Genomic DNA, 20,144 nt, shown 5'->3' with positions numbered 1-20,144 from the left:
GAGCTTGACGCTGTTTCATTAACCCCAGTGTCCATATGATCCATGGACTCGGGGACTGATGTTTGCAACTTACTTCAGTGTGAGTGGCCCTGACAAACCAGAGTCAGGAAAAATGTATGTGTTGAACTTTTGGTGCAGTACTAGGTGTGGTGAAAAATACAGAGTTGTTTCAGTGTCACTGGGTCCCTAGCATGATGTTGTCCTGGAGCCAAGCAGCGGAGACATTTCACTATTGGTTTTCTAAGACAACTCTAGCTTATCAATGGCAAAATTGAGGACAGAGGCAGTATGGATGATTGAAATCCACAGGAAATCTCAAACTCATTTTTAGCAGATGGTTTCTGCTCCCTTGCCATCAAATCTGCTTACCAGAACTGCTGACCATGTAGCAGAATTGACTGATTTGAATATCATCCCCCTTCACTTTTTCCTGCCTTCATTTAATGTTCCAGAGAAGGCACAGAGTAGGCTGGAAGAGCATGAGAAACGCTTGGGTTTTTCCACAATCTGGATAACTGCCTCCTGAATAATTAGAGATGGACTGTGCTTTGTTAGTTCTCTGTTATACAATGTCATTGTAAATGCTTCAAGCCATCCGGCAGTGTCCATTATCAGTAATATCCCTAATAAAAGGAAGGAAGTTAGTTGAGAGATGTCACGTTTTGCGGTTGCCTGTACATTCCTCTGCTTTCCAAGTCGGACTCTGGGTTTGACCTTTGGAATCTGGGAATAGTGTTAAGTTTATACACACTAAACCCAATGATAGTGTCAGAATTGTTACGTTTGTGAAGGCTGATGCCTTGGTTCTTGGACTGCATGTATAATGTAAAGCCTTTTGACATAATCATATCTAAGTATGGTTAGGTTTTTTTTTTTTTCCTCTGAAGCTAATTTTTTGTAAGGTTTCCTTGTGCTAGCCTCTTTCGGGTACTTACCAATTCATGGATTGTTTACTTGGCCATTTTTCTTCTTTTTATTTTAATGTGTATTTGGTATCAGGTGGAGTTCTTTTCTCATGGTTGTAGATGAATTTACTACATTGTCTAAATAGTTTCTGTCATCTGATTGGGGGTGCCTGGGTGGCTTAGTCTGTTAAGCATCTGATCTGACTCAACTTCAGCTGCTCAGGTCATGATCTTGTGGTTCATGGGTTTGAGCCCTGAGTGTATTGGGCTTCATGCTTACAGTGTGAAACCTGCTTGGGATTCATATTCTCTCTCTCCCTCTCTTCCTCTCTTCCTCTCTTCCTCTCTTCCTCTCTTCCTCTCTTCCTCTCTTCCTCTCTCCCTCTCTCCCTCTCTCCCACTCTCTCCCCCTCCCTCCCTCCCTCTCTCCCTCTCTCCCCCTCTCTCCCTCTCTCTGCCCCCCCTTGCTCAAACACACACTCCCAAAATAAATAAATAAAAATAAACTTGAAAAGTAAATAAATAAATAATATCTGTCATCTGATTTGTGGGGGGTGTGCGGGGGAGAAAATGCCTCCTCCATTAGACTATGCTGGCCACATTTTGTGTGTTAGGATCTGATGGCATCCAGATATCTTCGGTGTTGACTTTTACCACCTCAGCGCTAACATGAGGATGACCTCAGTGGTCTCTGTCCTTTCTTGCTGCAGTGTTTTCCAGGCACAGTATGATAGATGATCACCTTTTCCACTTGGCTGAGGGAAGCAGTGATACTTGGTAAGAAAGAACAGCCTTTTTAACACCAGTGTCTGGGAAATGGAGAAGAAGTCATGGGTGGGGGGCATTGTAAGACACAGTGCTGGAAAGCCCATCACTGTCTCATCTTGTATGTGGCAGTGGCTGAGGGCTGCGTCTCTCTCTCTAACAGCTGTGTTGGCTGTGACGTAGGCTGTACGTAAGGATCTCCTCACTTCATTTCTCAGTGCTTCTTATTTCTCAGCCTTTTCTTCTGCCCTCCCGCCCTTCCTTCTGCCCTCCTACCCTTCCTTCCCTCCCACCCTTCCTTCCTTCCCACCCTTCCTTCCTTCCTTCCCTCCCTCCCTCCCTCCCTCCCTCCCTCCCTTCCTTCCTTCCTTCCTTCCTTCCTTCCTTCCTTCCTTCCTTCCTTCCTTCCTTCCTGTAGGCTTCACACCCAGCACGGAGCCCAAACATGACGCTTGAACTCACTTCTCTGAGATCAAGACCTGAGCTGGGATCAAGAGTCAGAGGCTTAACCGACTGAGCAACTCAGGCGCCCCCAGATCTTTCATTTAATTGTAAATCATTTAAAAAGTTTTCTTAGTTTCTCTGCATATCATCTTAAGACTTTTCTAGAACAAGTCAAAATATAAGTGAATATATAAGTAAGAGCATGGGCTTCTAAGTAAGATGGGTCTGGGCTTAAATCTCAACTCTAGCCCCTTGGGTGAGTTCCTTAACCTTTAGGAAGCTTTAAAGTCTTCAGCAGTTAAAAAGTGGGGTTGCTGTGACTATTACATGAGCTGATGTTTGGGGGGGATTCATCAGCCCCCTCATACTGAGTCACAGAGCAGTTCTCTTGAGTGAGGCCCCTGAATCCCAGCCCAGTTTTCTAGGATTTCATTTTACTAAGTTTCAAGGAAATTTTATCTCTATTCTGAGGAATTTTAATCACAGTACCTTAGTTTGCCATATGAAGATTTTAGAAGGAAAGAAATAGTATATGTAGGCTATTTGTATAGTGGTTACTGCTGTTAACTCAAAAATAGAAAATAGATTTTTCCAATAAAATATATTATAAATTTATTTTGCAGTATTTAAGATAGACAAACTACAAAATATAATTCTTTAAACACCTACGTAGTCACTCCTAAGCCCCTGGTAGTTCCTTTCCTATCTATATACATTCCCCTTTCCACCAGCCAGACCACTTGGCCTTAATTGGAAATTTATAAGCTTTTCTCTGTACTGTTAAAATATGCCTAAACTATATTCAGTATTTTAAATATTTTAAAACTTTAAATGGTGTTCTAAGCTATGTATTTTTCTAGATCTTTTTTTTACTCGAGGTTTGTGAGATTCATCCATTTTGAATGAGTAGTTCTTAGAAGAGATATTTTCGTTGTATAATAATTCCATTATATGGATAGTCCTCAAAATATTTTTTCTGGTGATGCATGCTAATGGATTTTGGATTATGCTGTCTCCAAATTTTATGTTAAAAATTTGCTCCAAATATTCTTGTAAATGCAGGATACCCCCAGAGAAACCCACAGAGATCACATAGGAGTTGGATTGTACAACATACACTTCTACATCTTTTTTAGAATATTTATCAAAGTGGCTGGACCAATTTACCTACCCACCAACAATGTATGAGTTCGTGTGGGTCAGCCTTCTGGCCCATGATACTGTTTGACTTCCTACTTCTCCCATTCTGTTGCTTTTAAAACATGGCTGGGTGTGACATAGGATCTCATTGTAATTTAGCAGTATTTTCCTATTACTAAAGATTGAGCATTTTTTCATATGTACATTTCCTTCTTTGCAAGTTTCTTTTTCAAATCTTTTGCCCAACTTTCTTTTTGGTTGTCGTTTTTCCCTGATTGTTTTTAGAGGTTTTTGTTATGTTCTGGTTACTAATGCTTGCTTGTTTCCTGAATTTTTGATTTTTTATCTTTTGGGCTCTCCCTTTTTCCCTTTTTATTAGTATTTTTTGATTTTGCTTTAGTTTTTGGTGAATAGAAGTTTTAAATTTCAGAGGCAAATCGATCTCTTTGACAGTGATATATTTTGATGTGTAGTTATCTGTATGTTTTTGCAATGAAACATCATGCTGGCAAATTAATGTACTGTTCTAAGAGATCACAAAACAGAGCATAAAAAAAATCACTAGATATGTCACCCACTGTATCCATGACTGTAAGTAATCTTCCATATATGTGTTTTATAACACAAATTTTTTTTTTTTTATTTTAATTTAGAGGTCATTGGTTTGGGGAAATCATCACATGTGAAGGATTTGCTCTTGCCTAAGTGATCTTGTGATTTTGGAGAGGGTGTTTGGGTAGATTTTGGTCCCTTTCACGAGGCAATTACTCAGTTGTTATTTCTTGAATGAATTAACACGTAATTGAGTCTGCTGTTGACAACAGACAAGTTTGCTTAGAATAGACCAGTGGTTCTAAACCCTAGCTTAGCACCTGAGATTTTAAAAGTGCTGATGCCTGGGACCCATCCTTAGAGATTGTGATTCTCTTGGTTTGAAGTAGGACCCAGACATATATACATTTAATAAACCTCAGGTACTTGTAATGCAAAGCACATGAAAACTTCTAGATCAGAGACCGGCAGCAGGAAGTTGAGGGGAGGGTCAGAACCACCTACTGGGCCCTGAAAGTTCTGAGCAGCAGAGTTGCCAGGAGATGCTCTAGGGTGACCAGAATCAAAGCAAGGGGGGGCCTGGAGGCTGATGTGAGGACAGAGCCCACGGTGAGGGCCCCATGGCTGACAGAGACGGAAGGAAGCATGTTAGATGTGTTGAGGGCAGGGGAGCCTGAGGAGTGGATGAGACAGGAGAGCAGAACGAGACAGGCACGTGCGTCCTCATAGTCCGTACTGGTGCCTTTCGGACTGAAAGCCAGAGGGCAGGCTTGGGCCTATTAAAAAAGGCAAAAGTGATACACAACCTTTGCTTGCTCAGAGGAATAAAGAATTTGGCGGGGGAATGGAGGGTGGACAGGGAACACCTTGAGAGGATTCAGTACTAAAGTCAGAGGCAATGGGTCAGCAGGCACAGTTGATTAAGGGCATTTAAAAATGAGTCTTCCTGAGCCTACAGCTCCCTTTGGTGATGGAAATGATCTTTACCAGGGAGTCGCCCCTCTCCATAGAAGTGAAGTCATATTTGCTTTGAGCTGTGCGTGTGTGTTCACCTGTGTGAACACTCGGTACTGATGATGGCAGGGAGGAAGGGATTCCAAATACGAAGTCATTGAAGTGGGGGAAGATTCAGACTTTGAGCTTGTTTTTTGGAAGGTGGAAGTTAAGGAAGCCCCACACAGTAGCCCAGACACTCATGTACACACACACTTGACTTTCTTCTTCTTAGTCCTGGCAGCAGCCCTGTTAGTATGGACAACCAGGACCCGAGCAGGGATTGGTGGAGACTGGATCATGTGTTTTGCGAAATCAGAACCACACCCAGAAACTCGTGACAGAAAAGTGCAGTCAGAATTCTCTAAATGCTGGAGCATGATGGAAGAACATGGCACTCGGTGTGCCAGGGGAGAAATGAAGTCTCAGTCCTGACTCCACTACTTAAAATTTGTGTGATTTTAGGCAGTTTGCTTCAGTTGCATTTATTTATTGAATACCTTATAGATCCTGGGAAGAAATTGGTGAGGAATACAGACTCTGTGTCCTCAGGAAACTCGGTTTTGCCAAGGAGAAAGGAGTAATACAGTAAATGCTCTGCAGTAGGGGAGGGTGCTGAGGAGAGCAATTTAGGGGTGCCGGGGTGCAGCTGGGCTTGGACAGCCCTCATGGTGGGGGCACTCGAGCAGCTGTGCCTGGCAGGTGGGGTAGCACGGGTTTTCCAGGTCAGCTGCTTTTCTTCCTGACTTCTCACTTGCTTCCTGTTTGAGGGAAGCTCTAAAACTCAAGTGCAGGTTCTCTGGCAAACCTCCTGAAGCTGAAAATACCTTGCAGTGTGGCAGTCAGCTGCGGGGAACATGGTGCAGTGACGGGCAAATTAGCCAGCCTCAACTGCCTTGATTTCTCTCCAGATTTTGTCTTTCATCTGCCTGACCTGCACCAGCTGGTTTTCATCTTGGAGTTGCCTCTCCATTGAAATGAGGCCAGGCTTTGTGGGGGTTTTTTGGTCCGTTTTTTTTTTTTTTTTTTTTTTTTTTTGTTCATTGTGACATATTTTTCCCACTTGTTTTCAGTGCTCTAGTTCCTACTCATGGCAGCGTCTTTGTTTTGGTTTTGCTAAATCTGTTCTTATCTATCCAGAAAGTAGACGAACCAGATGTTTGATTTTTTGTTTTCCCAAGTCCTAAATATGATTGTGTGAATTCTCCACTCAGAAACCTACAGTGTGGTTGGTGCCTACAGGTAAAAAAGCAAGGGGTGGGGAGGGGCACATTCCTTCCGGGATCCTCTAAGGGACTGAACCCAGCCCTCCCAGTCTAAAGTTTCTCTGCCGTTGTACCTTTGTGACCTGGCCTCCATTCCTTTGATTCTCTTGTTCCGTATGTCTGGAATTTCTTCTCCCAACACAGTCTTAACATCCTCCTGTTTTTCATGACCTGCTTGCCTCCTTGATCTCTCTGCCCTGAAAACCAGAAGTACTTTTTCCTTTCTCTTAGCTTCAAAGTTTGAGGGAAAAATCTATCAACCAGAATTCTGTATCTCATTAAACTATCAGACAAAAGCGAGCGATAGACATGTGGAGACCAACAGAGACTCATCGAGTTTGCCACTCACACACCCTTTCCATTCACAATGAAAAGATACAGTCAGGGGCCAACCGTGTGAGTTTGAGATTAATTTAAGTGAAAGTATTTACACGACAGAATCAGCAAATGCCACAAATAGGGCTTTTTTTCCCCCTAGAGAGCCAACTTTTCTGTGAATTGGTTAGCCTGCTGCATGTATTCGCATGTGTTTGTTACCATGTGTGGACGTGTGTACACACAAGTGTTTGACACGTGGTAAACACTGGATGGTTAAATCTGCACTGTCGGTCAGCAGTCCTTCCTCCCTGGGCGGTTGGGGAAGCAGTGTGGTCAGAGCAGCTAGGAAGTGTCTCTCTTCGCATTCTTGTCTCATCCTCTTCTCCTCCTGGGTGCTGGCATTATGCTACCTGTGACCCCCTCCTTTGCTTGCTTTGTGGCCTTGGCAGACTTCTTGACTGCCTGGACTCAGAACTAATACACTAACTGAGGATGTGTGCCTCTGTACTTGCTCAGAGTTCACTCTTTGAAGTGGAGAATCTTGGCTCAGTTACAGAGTCATCAGTATGTGGTCTCCTGTTGATGTTCATAAACACCCTTTGACAAACTGGTGAAATGTAGGCAGTAAGGCTCCCATGTTAGAAACAGAACTCTGCAAACTGGTGCGGCTGTGAATATGCCTGCCGCTGGTTTACCTCTGCTGGTCGCTGCCTTGCGCCCACCCTCAGAGCCAGCAAGGAGACCTTCTGCCTTTCTGTTGGGCTAGCTGACCTGGCTTGGACACAGAGGCCAAGGTCAGATGACTGGGAGCACAGACTAAGAAGGAAAAGGCAAGCCAAGAGACAGGAAGCTAAGTGTAGGTCAGGACTAAGGGAGCTGATAACCCAAGGCCCTAAGCTGGTGTGGGAGGTGGAGTGTGCTACAGTGAAGTAGGGCTGGGAGGAGGTGGGTAGAGATGTGACAGGCAGGGGTCTTGAAGACACTCAACCAAACTTGCACCACTTCTCCTGGGCCCTGCCTCAGATGGCAGCTTCCTGCTGAGCTGGGTTAGGCCGAGGTTAAAATGTTGGATGCAGGCCAGGGACTCTTGGGGCCATAGAAGAAGATGGTAGGGTCTTTCCTGTCATGGCAGGAAAAGGATATGTTCTAGGTCGAGTGTCGATTCGAAAATTATGTACTGTTACTCAGTGACCATTGCCTGTCTCCCCCTAAGGTCACTCCTGTGAAAGTGACTAGCAGAGTCATTGGGAGACAGGGGGGCTTGAGGAGTGTTCCCATCATCTTGTGATGTTCTCTTGGCAAAGTTTAAAAAGGCCTATATAACTTGTACCCATTTGCTTCCTTAGATTTCCCACCTCCTTACGGTGAAGTGGGACCATGTGACCAGGTCTGGCCACTGGGCTGAGGGAAGGCAGTGTGTGTAACTTACAGGCTGAGACCTTAAAAACCCATGCCCGAGTCTCCTGTGACTTTCCCTCTGCCTTTCTCTTGGCCTGGACTGCTAAGTAACCACAAGGAGGGATTGCCTTGGAAGGTCGCCTCACACCATAGTGAATTTGGTATGAATAAAAAAATAAACCTTTATAATATTAGGCCACTGAGATATTGGGTCTCTTTGATACCACAGTATAATCTAGCCTATTGTAATTCACATGGCTAAAATAATGAAATGGATTTTGAGAATTAAATGAGAAAATACTGTTAAGCTCCTACCACTGTACCAAACATGTAAGTCATTTTAACATGTCAGTTTATCAACCTTCTCAACCCTGGGCCTGTTACCTCATTAGCGCCAAAAATAAATAAAGTAATAAAGTAATAGTTACCTCCCCAAAATAAAAGAAATAAAATACATGAAAAATTTTACCTCATGCCAATGAAGTAATAAGCTTCAGGGGTTTTTCCTTCCCTCTTCTTCTGAGTTGTGATCAGAAGTCATTGAGAAGGTCTTTGTCCTCCTTTTAGAACACTTCTTCCTCTACGTTCAAATCTTGCTGTCCCCTGGAGGTAACATACTGAGCTTATTTGATAGTTCCAGCAAAAGCATCGTATTTTCTAAAGACATAAAATGCATGGCAGAAAGGATCATAGTTTAAAAGATTTGCCAGTGTTGACAATAATGCAAAGACTATTTCAGAATTACTCCAAATGAGTCATTATTTCCTTACCTATAAAGAAAATGTAATTGACTTTATTTTTAATGTTGATATTAAAAACCCACAAATGCCACCTCTCAGGGCTTTTATCCCACCAAGAGACCTATGTAAAAAAGTGACTTGACCTGTGTCATGTCTAAATTCAGTAACATAAAAAGCTGAAATGTAATTGGGTCCTCTGGGCCTAAATGAATAGGAGACAATAATGAGAATAATTTCCTTGAAGAGAATCTAGTCATTTGTGTGCCAACAGTCATTACACTGTTCCACAGGATTTGTTCTGGAGAGATTTCATCAGGAATGTATTGTGAGCTCTTAGTCAACAGAGGGGGGAAAAAAAAAGCAAGCTATCTATGTAAGTACTTCATGCACATGGTGGTTATTTACAAAGTTATACAGAAATGTATGGGTTATGGGGCACCTGGGTGGCTCATTCGGTTAAGCGTCTGACTTCAGCTTGTCTGACTTCATGATCTCGCGGTCCGTGAGTTCAAGCCCTGCATTGTGCTCTTTGCTGACAGCTCAGCGCCTGGAACCTGCTTCTCATTCTGTGTCTCCCATTCTCTCTGCCCTCCCCCGCTCATGCTCTGTCTCCCTCAATCTCAAAAATGAATAAATGTTAAAAAAAAAAAAAAAAGAAATGTATGGGTAGAGTGAATTATTTTTTTGGATGGTCTGTGCCCTTCCAGCAAGGATCCTTCTCCCTATCCCTTAGCCTTCCAAAGTGAGTCACTTCTTATTTTATTCCTTTCAAACTTTATACTACTTAATTCATTTATTTTCTGCCCCTGAATGACCACTTTGGGAGCCAGTTTTGCTGGAGAAACCATTCACAGGTGGCCTGTTGGAGGAGAGCTTACATATGTGGTAGGTGCAGTAAATCCAAAAGAGGGCACAGAGACCGTGAAGAGATACCCTAGATTATCAGTCAAATTTATCTTACTGTACCAAATTGGTTTTGCTTCTTAATTATTAGCTTTAAAATAAAATTCTAGCAGTTGCACTGCTTTTGAAGGGCCGTGTCTGGTTCAGACAAAAACTTTTTATTTATTTTTTAATATATTTTTTTTAGTGCTTATTTTTGAGAGAGAGCGAGAGACAAAGTGTAAATGAGGGAGGGCAGAGAGAGAGGAAGACACAGAATGTGAAGCAAGCTCCAGGCTCTGAGCTGTCAGCACAGAGCCTGACGTGGGGCTTGAACTCATGAACCACAGATCGTGACCTGAGCCAAAGTTGGTCGCTTAACCAACTGAGCCATCCCGGTGGCCCCTAAAATCTGTTTTTAGGGTAGAGCTGGGTGGCCGGTGGGATGCACAGTCCTAGTGACCCAGGAGGTGTGGTGCTGGTCCTTTTTCAATGGAGTCATTCTTGGGGCTGTGCATATATGCTGGGTCTGCTACCAGCAGTAACGCTTTGCAGTATATTGTTTTGTTTAAAGGGAAGAAGCATGAGGTCTCATGTTCTTTGACCTGAAGGTAGCAGCAAAACATGGAAGGAACTTGTTACTGGTCCATGGGTTCCGGGACTTGAGGCCCTGGGCTGTTACGAGTTGTGCCAGGCCTACTGGACGGACCCACTGTCCAGAAGCTGCCTTTCCAAGCGGAACCTACCACAGAGGACCAAGAACCTCACTTGAGCCGTCATCTGAGGGCTTTGAGTTTTATGCTGGCTAGTTTGGTAAAAGACCAAAGCCCCCCAGCAGCTTTGCTTCATGCAATGATGCTAGGGTTGAGGGATCAACTTTAAAGAGAAAAGTGTGAACAGTTCAGTCATGTTTTGGAGAAGATACAGACCATGCCCAGCAGGAATCAAGCACGGAATCAATCCTTTTCCAGGAAGAAAGGAGAAAGGGAAACTTTCAGTTTTCAAAATTAAAGCGTAATGAGAGCTCTGCTGTTATTAACTGATAAAGCCTCTTCTTGGTCCTTGGTTTATTACTGAGTTATTTCCCGCGCTGTGGATTTTTATGCTTGCTGAAGGTGTTCCATAGGATTGACAGGGACCGAACTAGTGTGTAGACTGCAGGATAAACTTCCAAGTGGTGGCACAATGACTACATCTTGGAGAAAAACAAAATTGGATCCATAGAGGTGAGGCCAAGACCCTTGGTCCAGTAATCTAGAGAAAAATCCCTCTTAGAAATCCAAGCACAGTAATTAAAGACAAATATTTGCTCTATGCTTACAGCTGAAGCAGTGAGATGGCTTTGGCCGCTGAACACCTAAGCTCATTCCTGGAGTGAATCACGGTTTGCCTCTTGGCATGCTATGGGGTTCCTTAGTTGATTTGAAGAGGTTCAATTGAAATGAGTTTATTCATGGTAAACATGGGCAAGAATAAGCTGTTTATTCCTCATATAAAATGAAGATAAGGAAATGAAGATCTAAATAAAGGAACAGATCTTAAAACCATAGAGATGTTGTAGTTCCCACATTTAAGAAAAACTTGTACTCAAGATTTCAGAATAATAATTGTCTAGCATGGTGCCGAGCACATAGTAGGTGCTCAGAAAATAATGTTTTTCTCCCATAAAACGGTACTTGTTTATTATAAAAACCCATACTTAAAAACAACCTGAAATCCACTACTTCATATTTGATGATATCCCTCCAAGACCATTTCAGCACGTATAAATGTATATATTCTTACACAAAACCAGGATTATGCTGTGTATGATGTTTTACTTTCTCCATGTCCGTAAACTGAATCCTTACAGTTAGGGTCTATAAAGTGGCATAATGTAATATTCTGAGGAAGGAAGAATTCGTCACTCCTGGTAGTTTGAGTCGACACATCTCATGTTTTGTCCTTTATTTAGCAGGTTTCTTCTGCGGAGGTACGCATTGGGCCCATGAGACTGACGCAGGATCCTATTCAGGTATGCCTCCATTACTCAGCTGGGGCTTTGTTCCTGGAGGGGCTCTTTGAGTATCACAGCACGTAGCCATCCTTGCCCCTCCAAACACACCTGTACATGCATACAGACTGTGTATATATGTCTTTGTGAAACTGCTGACTTTTCATAATGTCATACTTGAGGAATCAAATTGTTTTCTCGAGGATTTAAACACTGCCCCGTCTTGAGTATAAATACAGGAGGTAGGTTGCGTGGTGGGTTGGGAGGGAGGACAACTCTCACTAAAAACTTGGACTGCTCACACCCTGCAGCCGTCAGAAAGGGAAGAAGCTATGTGTAACAAGCGTCAGGGCTTTTGCCATGAGCCATAGGTGGATGTGAGTCTTGGCTCTACCAGCCAGGTCACTAAGCTATGTGACCTTGCTTATATTGCTTGACTTCTCTACCCAGTGCCCTGTCTGTAGAGATGATAATTCCCCTCTCTCATGGGGAATTAGGGGTTAAATTAAATTGCACTGAGTGCCTAGAAGACTGTTTGGCTGCAGAGGTCTCAGTAAATGACAACTGTTGTTGGCTGGGAAGAAAAGATGACAGGAGGCTCCTCTTTCCTGTCCCCTGTGTCTTGAGCCATGTGTTCGTCTGGACTCTTTAGTACTGAGCGAGCTCCAGGAAGAGAAGGCCCAGTGCCTATGGCATTCACCTGACTCTAAAAATGGCAGCAGCTTTGCAGCCATCCTCCCCACAGCCCTCAGGGTCTATTGGCCGCTTCAGAGGAACATGGGTGGAGGGATTGGTACCCTTTTAAATCAACAGTGGTTATTATTAAATCTGCATCTGCATACACATCTTCCCTATAGGCCTAAATGAGCAAGCCTTCTCCCTATAAAAAAGTAGCTTGTTAACACCTGGAAGCTTGTGCATTGGGAAATTTACTTGGGAAAAGTGCATAATGCAGAAAAAAAAATGTAAGCAAACCAAACATGTAGATGAAAGTGAAAAACCAAACAAGGAAATGTACTGTTTGACTTATGAGCAAATGGAAAAGAAAATAATGTTTTATTGTTGCTTAGGAAAGGAAATACAAATCTAGGGAAAGGAAAAAAACAAAAGGAAGATATTTAGCTTGGGAAAATTGGATGAAAACAAATTTAGGAGTAGAGAGAGAAAAAAGAATTTACTAAAATAAACATAAGCCACAACTATCTGTATAGAATACAAACAAGTGGAAAATTCCAGTAATCATTCTAGGGGCGTGTACTTTGTGCTCCATTCTGAATAAAGGCAATGACAAAGGATCTAATAATGGTGTTTATTCCCAAAGCAATTTCCAGAATGTTCCTTGAGATTAGTATAGTTTTGGAACAATTAGTTTAATTTACCTTAATTTTTACTCTCTGTTGTACTGGAAATTAATGATCATACTAAGGATGTCTCGGCTTTTAAAAACATAATTTGTCAAATTGTAAAGTATTTCAAATATTCATTAAAGTACATGAGTATAGCTGTACCCCTTTTATTGAATATTAACATTATACTTTCTCTGTTTGAGTTTGTTCTCCAGAAATTAAAGATTCCCCTTAATTATCTTTCTGTATTGCTCCCCTCCAATCCTCACCTCCCTAAAAGTAACCACTCTTTGGAAATTGATTATGCTAGGTGTTTGTCTATTTATTCTACATATGTGTGTGTCCATTCATAATAATTACTTTGCTTTTGAATATTTTAAAGCTTTATTTCAAAGGGGTCAGGCTATAGGTATCATTCTGAAATTTTTCGTCATTCATCATCATTTGATGTCGTGTGTAAGAATCAGTTGTCCTTGGGGTGCCTGGGTGGCACAGTCGGTTAAGCGTCCGACTTCAGCCAGGTCACAATCTCGCGGTACGGTCCGTGAGTTCGAGCCCCGCGTCAGGCTCTGGGCTGATGGCTCGGAGCCTGGAGCCTGTTTCCGATTCTGTGTCTCCCTCTCTCTCTGCCCCTCCCCCGTTCGTGCTCTGTCTCTCTCTGTCCCAAAAATAAATAAAAAACGTTGAAAAAAAAATTAAAAAAAAAAAAAGAATCAGTTGTCCAATCTGAGGTCACAAAGATTGATTGCTTTGGTTTTTTCTAGGAGTTTTACCTCCTAAATTTAGCTCTATGGTTCATTCTGAGTTAATTTTTGTATATGATATGAGGTAGGGCTTCGTTCTTTGACATGTGGATATTGAGTTGTCACAGCACCACTTGTTAAAAAGAATATTCTTTCCCCCATTGAATTGTCTTGGCACCTTTGTCAAAAATGAACTGACCATAACTGTGAAGGTTTATTTTCTGTATTCTCAATTCTGTTACACTGGTATGTATGTTTGTCCTGTGCCAGTACCACACTATCTTGATTACTGTGCTGTGTGTGGTGTGAGTCGCCTAAATGATTGCAAATCATACAACAGATTATAAATCTGGTTTTGGATATTGCAACATTAACAATTTTGTCTCCCAGTTCATTAATACGATGTTTTTATTTATTTAGATTTTCTTTAACCTCTTTTAACAGTGTTGTATAGTGTATGTCTTTGGTATTTTAAATTTATTGTGTGATACTGTGGTAAATGGAATTATTTCCTTAATTTCATTTTTGCATTATTCATTGCTAGTGTATAGAAATAAAATGTATTTTTGTTTCTTTACCTTGTATCTTACAACCTTGCTGAGCTCCTTCATTAGCTCTTGGAGTTTTTTATGGGTTCTTGAGGATTGTCTATATATAGGGTCATGCCGTTACTTCTTCCTCTCCAATCGGAATGCCTTTCGTTTCATTTTATTTGCCTCTTTGTCTTGTTAGAAACTCCAAAATAATGGTGTGTTTAATTTTGTAAGAGACTTCGATATTTCTTCTCAAAGTGGGTTGTACTGTTTTATATTCCTACACACAATATGAGAGTTCTGGTTATTCCAAATCCGTGGTAATGACTCGTGTTGCAGTCTTCTAATTTTAGCTAATTATCTTATGGTGAATTAAATTTCTATTCCTCCATGACTAGTAATGTTGAGAATTTTAGTGGCTTATTGGCAATTCTTTTATCTTTTGTGAATGTTTGGTTAAGTCTTATTTTTAATCGGATTGACTTTTTATTAATGTCCATTTATTTTAGAGAGAGAGCGCGCCCAAGTAGGGAAGGAGCAGAGAGAGAGGGAGACAGAGGATCTGAAGCAGTCTCTACACTGACAGCAGAGAGCCCAATGCAGGGCTCGAACCCATGAGTCCTGAGATCGTGACCCGAGCTAAAGTCAAACACTTAACTGACTGAGCCTTCCAGTCACCCCAATTAGATTGACTTCTAAAACATTATTGAATTGTAGTTCATTATATATTCTTATTACAAGTCCTTTGTCAGATTTTGAGACTATTGGAGGAGTAGTTAAGACAGCAGAGTAGTAGGAGGACCCTATGCTTGCCTTATCCCTCAAACACAGCTAAATAAATATTAAATCATTCTGAATACCCATGAAATGGATCTGAGGACTGAGAGAACAAACTGTACAACTAGAAGGAGAAAAGAGGCCACACTGTGGAAGGGAGAAGATATGTGATTTGGGGGAGAAAAGCATCACCAGTGCTGCAGAGGGGAGGGATCCCTGATGAGGGAGGGAGGGAGAGTAAGAGAGAGAGGGAGGGAGAGAGAGGGACAGAAAGAACAGAGGGCATGGCATTGCACAAGAAAAGTACTTCCCTAAAACCGTTGGCAGGCAAAACGAAAGGGGCTGATTATTGCAAGTTTTTACAAGCCACGGAGCTCAAAGACTAAAGTTTTAGAAGTCTGTGCTGTTGCTGGGTGGAGCCTGGTGGGCATAGTGGTGCTTCTGTGGATAAGGAGGGCAGAGGGCCCAGAAATGAACAGAATGGGCTCAGGATCCCTCGAGTCGCACTGGGAGAGACAGTTCCCCTTACTGGAGTGCATTTGGGAGAGGTGGCACTGCCTCTCCAGGGACCACAGAGCTAGTGGGTGCCATTGAACTGCCCCATTTATTAGTATACAATCAGAGACACCTGCTAGGGCAGCTAATTGGATACCAGCTTTTTGCTTCACTTTACCATACACTCCAAGCCCCTTTGCGTTCATGTGATTGCCCTTCTGGGGCAAATGGGCACGAGCCACAGTGCAGCAAGACCTTCCCTCAGAGGATCAACACAGGTCTGTGCTGTGCCCTGTCCCTAAGATTTGGAGATATGAAACACATCTGGCATGCCTGATGTAAAACACAGGAGCACTGCACTGCTGGGTGGGCAGATGGCTTGGACATAGGTTGAAGGCAGGGATCTGATGGATGTCTGCAGCAAATTAGAGGAGATTGTTCACTCTTCTGTGAGGGCTTCCTGAAGAATAGCGGGCATGAACTCTCCTCTCTGGGAGGAGAGAGCCAGCTGATGCCATTTTTATCCCTGCCCATTAGTATGGATGGAATTCAGTGAGTAGCATGGAGGCTTGAACTATTTACACCAAGCCTCATCCCCTGCTCTCCACAGGTGCTTGTGAACTAGGGCCTGTGAACTAGGGCCCCAACCCCAGAAGATCTTTACAAACCCCTGAGTGCACCAAATCTGATCGTAGAGTGCTAAAAGCTTCAGCTCTGGGGGAAATAGGATCTACCTTTTTGTAATAAGCAGACCAAAGCACACTTCGTTAAAACTTGCCACACAACGGACAAGGTCCAGACAATTCTCATGCAGGCAAAGAGAAACTGTGCAAAGGACTGACCAGAGGGAAAGTGCAGCCAAAACACAATAGTGGAGTGCACACAGTATCCACCAGAAACACTTCCTGAAGCGGACAGTATAGGACTTCTTCTTAATATAGACATTACTCTCAGGAGCAGGAAACATAATAGGTTTTCCTAACACACAGAAGACAGAGACCCAGATACAATACCAAGGTGGAGGAATTCACCCCAAAATAAAGAACAAAAGAGGTCATAGCCAGGGATCGAATCAAAACACATATAAGTAATATGCCTGAGCCAGAATTTAAACCAACAGTCATAAAGATACTAACTAGGCTTGAGAAAAGCAATAGAAGACCCCAGTATAATCAAGGTACAAAACCGACTGAATGTAATGACCACAAGGATGGAAGAAACAGAGGAATGAATAAATGATACAGAAGATAAAATTATGGAAAATAATGAAGCTGAAAAGAAGAGGGAAAGAAGAATACTGGATCACGAATGTAGACTTAGAGAACTCAATAACCCCATAAAGTGTAATACCATTTGTCAGAAGAAGAAGGGTGGGAGAAGGGGGCAGAAAGTTTATTTGAGCAAATTATAGCTGAAGGCTAACCTCATCCGGGGAAGGAAACGGGTATCCAAATCCAGGAGGTTCAGAGAACTCCCATCAAAATCAACAAAAGAAGGCCAACACCAAGACTTACCGTAGTAAAATTTGAAAAATACAGAGAGGAAAAGAAAGCAGCAAGGGAAAACAAATCCCCAGCCTAAAAGGAAAGACTAATAAGATTCGCAGCAGATCTCTCCAGAGAAACTTGGCAGACCAAAAGGGAGTGGAATGATATATTCAAGTTGCTGAATGGGAAAAGTATGCGTTCAAGAACATTTTATCCAGCAAGGCTGTCTGTCATTCAGAATAGAAGAAGAAATAAAGAGTTTCCCAGACAAACAAAAACTAAAAGAGTTCTTGACCACTAAACCAGCCTTGCAAGAAATATTAAAGGGGACTCTTTGGGAAAGAAAAACCAAAAGCAACAAAGACTAGAAACGAACAGAAAATCTCCAGAAACAATGACTTTACTGGTAATACAATGGCACTACATTCATATCTATCAATAATAGATACTGCTGTGTAAGTGGACTAAATGTTCCAATCAAAAGACATAGGGTGTCAGAATGGATAAGAAAACAAGACCTATCTATATGCTGCCCACAGCAGATTCATTTTAGACCTAAAGAAACCTGCAGATTGAAAATGAGGGGATGAAGAACCATTTATCATACTAAAGAACATCAAAAGAAAGCCAGAGTTGCCATACTTAAGCTAGATTTTAAACCAAAGACTATAACAAGAGATGAAAAAGGGCACTATATCATAATAAAGGGGGTCTATTCAACAGATCTAACTATTATAAATATTTATGCCCCCAACTTGAAAGCACCCAAATACATAAATCAGTTAATAACAAACATAAACTCATTGATAACAATACAATAATAGTAATGGACTTTAATACCCCACTTAGAGCAATGAGCAGATCATCTAAGTATAAAATCAACCAGGATACAATGGCTTTGAATGACACACTGGACCAGATAGACAACCAATATATTCAGCATATTCCATCCTAAAGCAGCAGGATACACATCTCCCCGTACTGGGTCATAAATCAGTCCTTAACAAGTACAAAAAGATTTGAGATCATACCTTGCATGTTTTCAGACCACAGCACTATGAAACTTGAAGTCAACCACAGGAAAAAAAAAAAAAAAAGGAAAGACTGCAAATACATGGAGGTTAAAGGACATCCTACTGAAGAATGAATGGGTTAATGAGGAAATTAAAGACAAAATAAAAAAGTACAGGAAAGTGAATGAAAATGAAAACACGATAGTCCAAAATCTTTGGGATGCAGCAAAAGTAGTCCTTAGAGGGAAGTATATAGCAATACAAGCCCACCTCAAGAAGCAGGAGAACTCTCAAATACACAATCTAATCTTACACCTAAAGGAGCTAGAAAAGGAAAAGTAAATGAAGCCTAAAGCCAGCAGAAGAAGGAAAATAATAAAGATTACAGTGGACATAAATGATATAGAAACAAAAGCCAGTAGAACAGATGAATGAAACTAGGAGCTGGTTCTTTGAAAGAATTAATAATAATGATAAACCCCTAGCCAGACTTATCAAAAAGAAAAGGAAAGGACCCAAATATATAAAACCACGAATGAAATAGATCACAGCCAACACCACAGAAATACAAATAATTATAAGAGAATATTATGAAAAGTTATATGCCAACAGATTGGGCCATCTGGACGAAATGGATAAATTCCTAGAAACATATAAACTACCAAAACTGGAACAGGAAGAAATAGAAAATTTGAACAGACCCATAACCATCAAAGAAATTGAATCAGTAATCAAAAATCTCCCAACAAACAAAAGTCCAGGGCCAGATGGCTTCCCAGGGGAGTTCTACCAGACATTTAAAGACTAGTTAATGCCTATTCTCAAACTGTTCCAAAAAATAGAAATGGAAGGAAAACTTGCAAATTCATTCTACGAGGCCAGCAGTACCTTGATTCCAAAACCAAACACACCACTAAAAAGGAGAATAACAGACCAATATCCCTGATGAACTTAGTTGCAGAAATTCTCAACAAAATACCAGCATATCGAATCCATCGGTACATTAAAAGAATTATTCAGCATGATCAAGTGGGATTTATTCCTGGGCTGCAAGGATGGTTCAATATCTGCAAATCAATCAATGTGATACATCACCTTAATAAAAGGAAGGATATGAACCATATAATATAATCCTGCCAATAGATGCAAAAAAGCATTTGACACAATACATCCATTCTTGATAAAAATCCTCAACAGAGTAGGGATAGAGGGAATATGCCTCAACATCATGAAAGCTGGATAAGAAAGACCCACAGCTAATATCATCCTTAATGGGGAAAAACTGAGAGCTTTCACTCTAAGGTCAGGAACAAGACCAGGATGTCCACTCTCACCATTGTTGTTTACCATAGTACTAGAAGTCTTAGCCTCAGCAATCAGACAACAAAAAGAAGTAAAATGCTCCCAGGTTGCCAGGGAAAAAGTCAAACTTCCACTATTCACAGATGATAACGATACTCTGTGTAGAAAACCCAAAGGTTCCATCAAAAAATTGCTAAAACCAATAAATTCAGCAAATTCACTGGATACAAAATGAATGTACAGAAATCTGTTACATTTCTATATATCAATAATGAAGCAGGAGGAAAAGAAATCAAAGAATCTGTCCAATTTACAATTGCACCGAAAACCATAAGTGACCTAGGAATAAACCTAACAAAAGAGATAAAAGATCTGTACTCCGGAAACTGTGGAACACTTACAAGAAAAATTGAAGAGTAAACAAAGAAATGGAAAAATATTCCATGCTCATGCATTGGAAGGACAAATATGGTTAAAATATTGATACTACCCAAATCAATCTACACTTGAAATGCGGTCCCTATCAAAATACAACCAATATTTTTCACAGAGCTAGAACAAACATTTCTAAAATTTGTATGGAACCACAAAAGATCGTGAATAGCCAAAGCAACCTTGAAAGAGAAGAGCAAAGATGGAGGCATCAGAATTCCAGACTTCAAGCTCTGTTTCAAAGATATAGTCATCAAGACAGTATGGTACTGGCATAAAAACAGACACATAGATCCATGAAACAGAACAGAGAACCCAGAAGTGGATGCACAACTATATGGTCAGCTAATCTTTGACAAAGCAGGAAAGAATATCCAATGGAAAAAAAAGTCTCTTCAACAAATGGTACTGGGAAAACTGGATGACAACATGCAGAAGAATGAAACTGGACCACTTTCTTATACCATACACAAAAATAAATTCAAAATGGATGAAAGACCTAAATGTGAGACAGAAAACCATAATAATCCTAGAGAAGAACACAGGGAATAACCTCTTTGACTTTTGCCATAGCAACTTCTTGCTAGACTTGTGTCTGGAGGTAAGGTAAACAAAAGCAAA

The 20,144-nt window shown here is 41.3% G+C and overlaps 1 protein-coding gene across 7 annotated transcripts in view; it reads left to right on the top strand.

Annotated features, from left to right (window-relative positions):
- Positions 1-20,144, top strand: part of PDE8B (phosphodiesterase 8B) — a 275,841-nt gene that overhangs the window by 121,725 nt on the left and 133,972 nt on the right. For 4 of the 7 annotated variants that reach the window (XM_058729062.1, XM_058729061.1, XM_058729059.1 and 1 more), the window contains exon 2: positions 11,357-11,416. In XM_058729062.1, coding sequence (XP_058585045.1) covers positions 11,357-11,416 — 60 coding nt within the window. The remainder of the gene's footprint in view (positions 1-11,356; positions 11,417-20,144) is intronic. The other 3 variants (XM_058729063.1, XM_058729060.1, XM_058729065.1) reach the window with 1 other exon arrangement.

This window comes from Neofelis nebulosa, chromosome 1 (assembly GCF_028018385.1).
Source record: "Neofelis nebulosa isolate mNeoNeb1 chromosome 1, mNeoNeb1.pri, whole genome shotgun sequence".
NCBI classification, from domain to species: Eukaryota; Metazoa; Chordata; class Mammalia; order Carnivora; family Felidae; genus Neofelis; species Neofelis nebulosa.
This window is presented reverse-complemented; position numbering and strand designations above follow the sequence as displayed.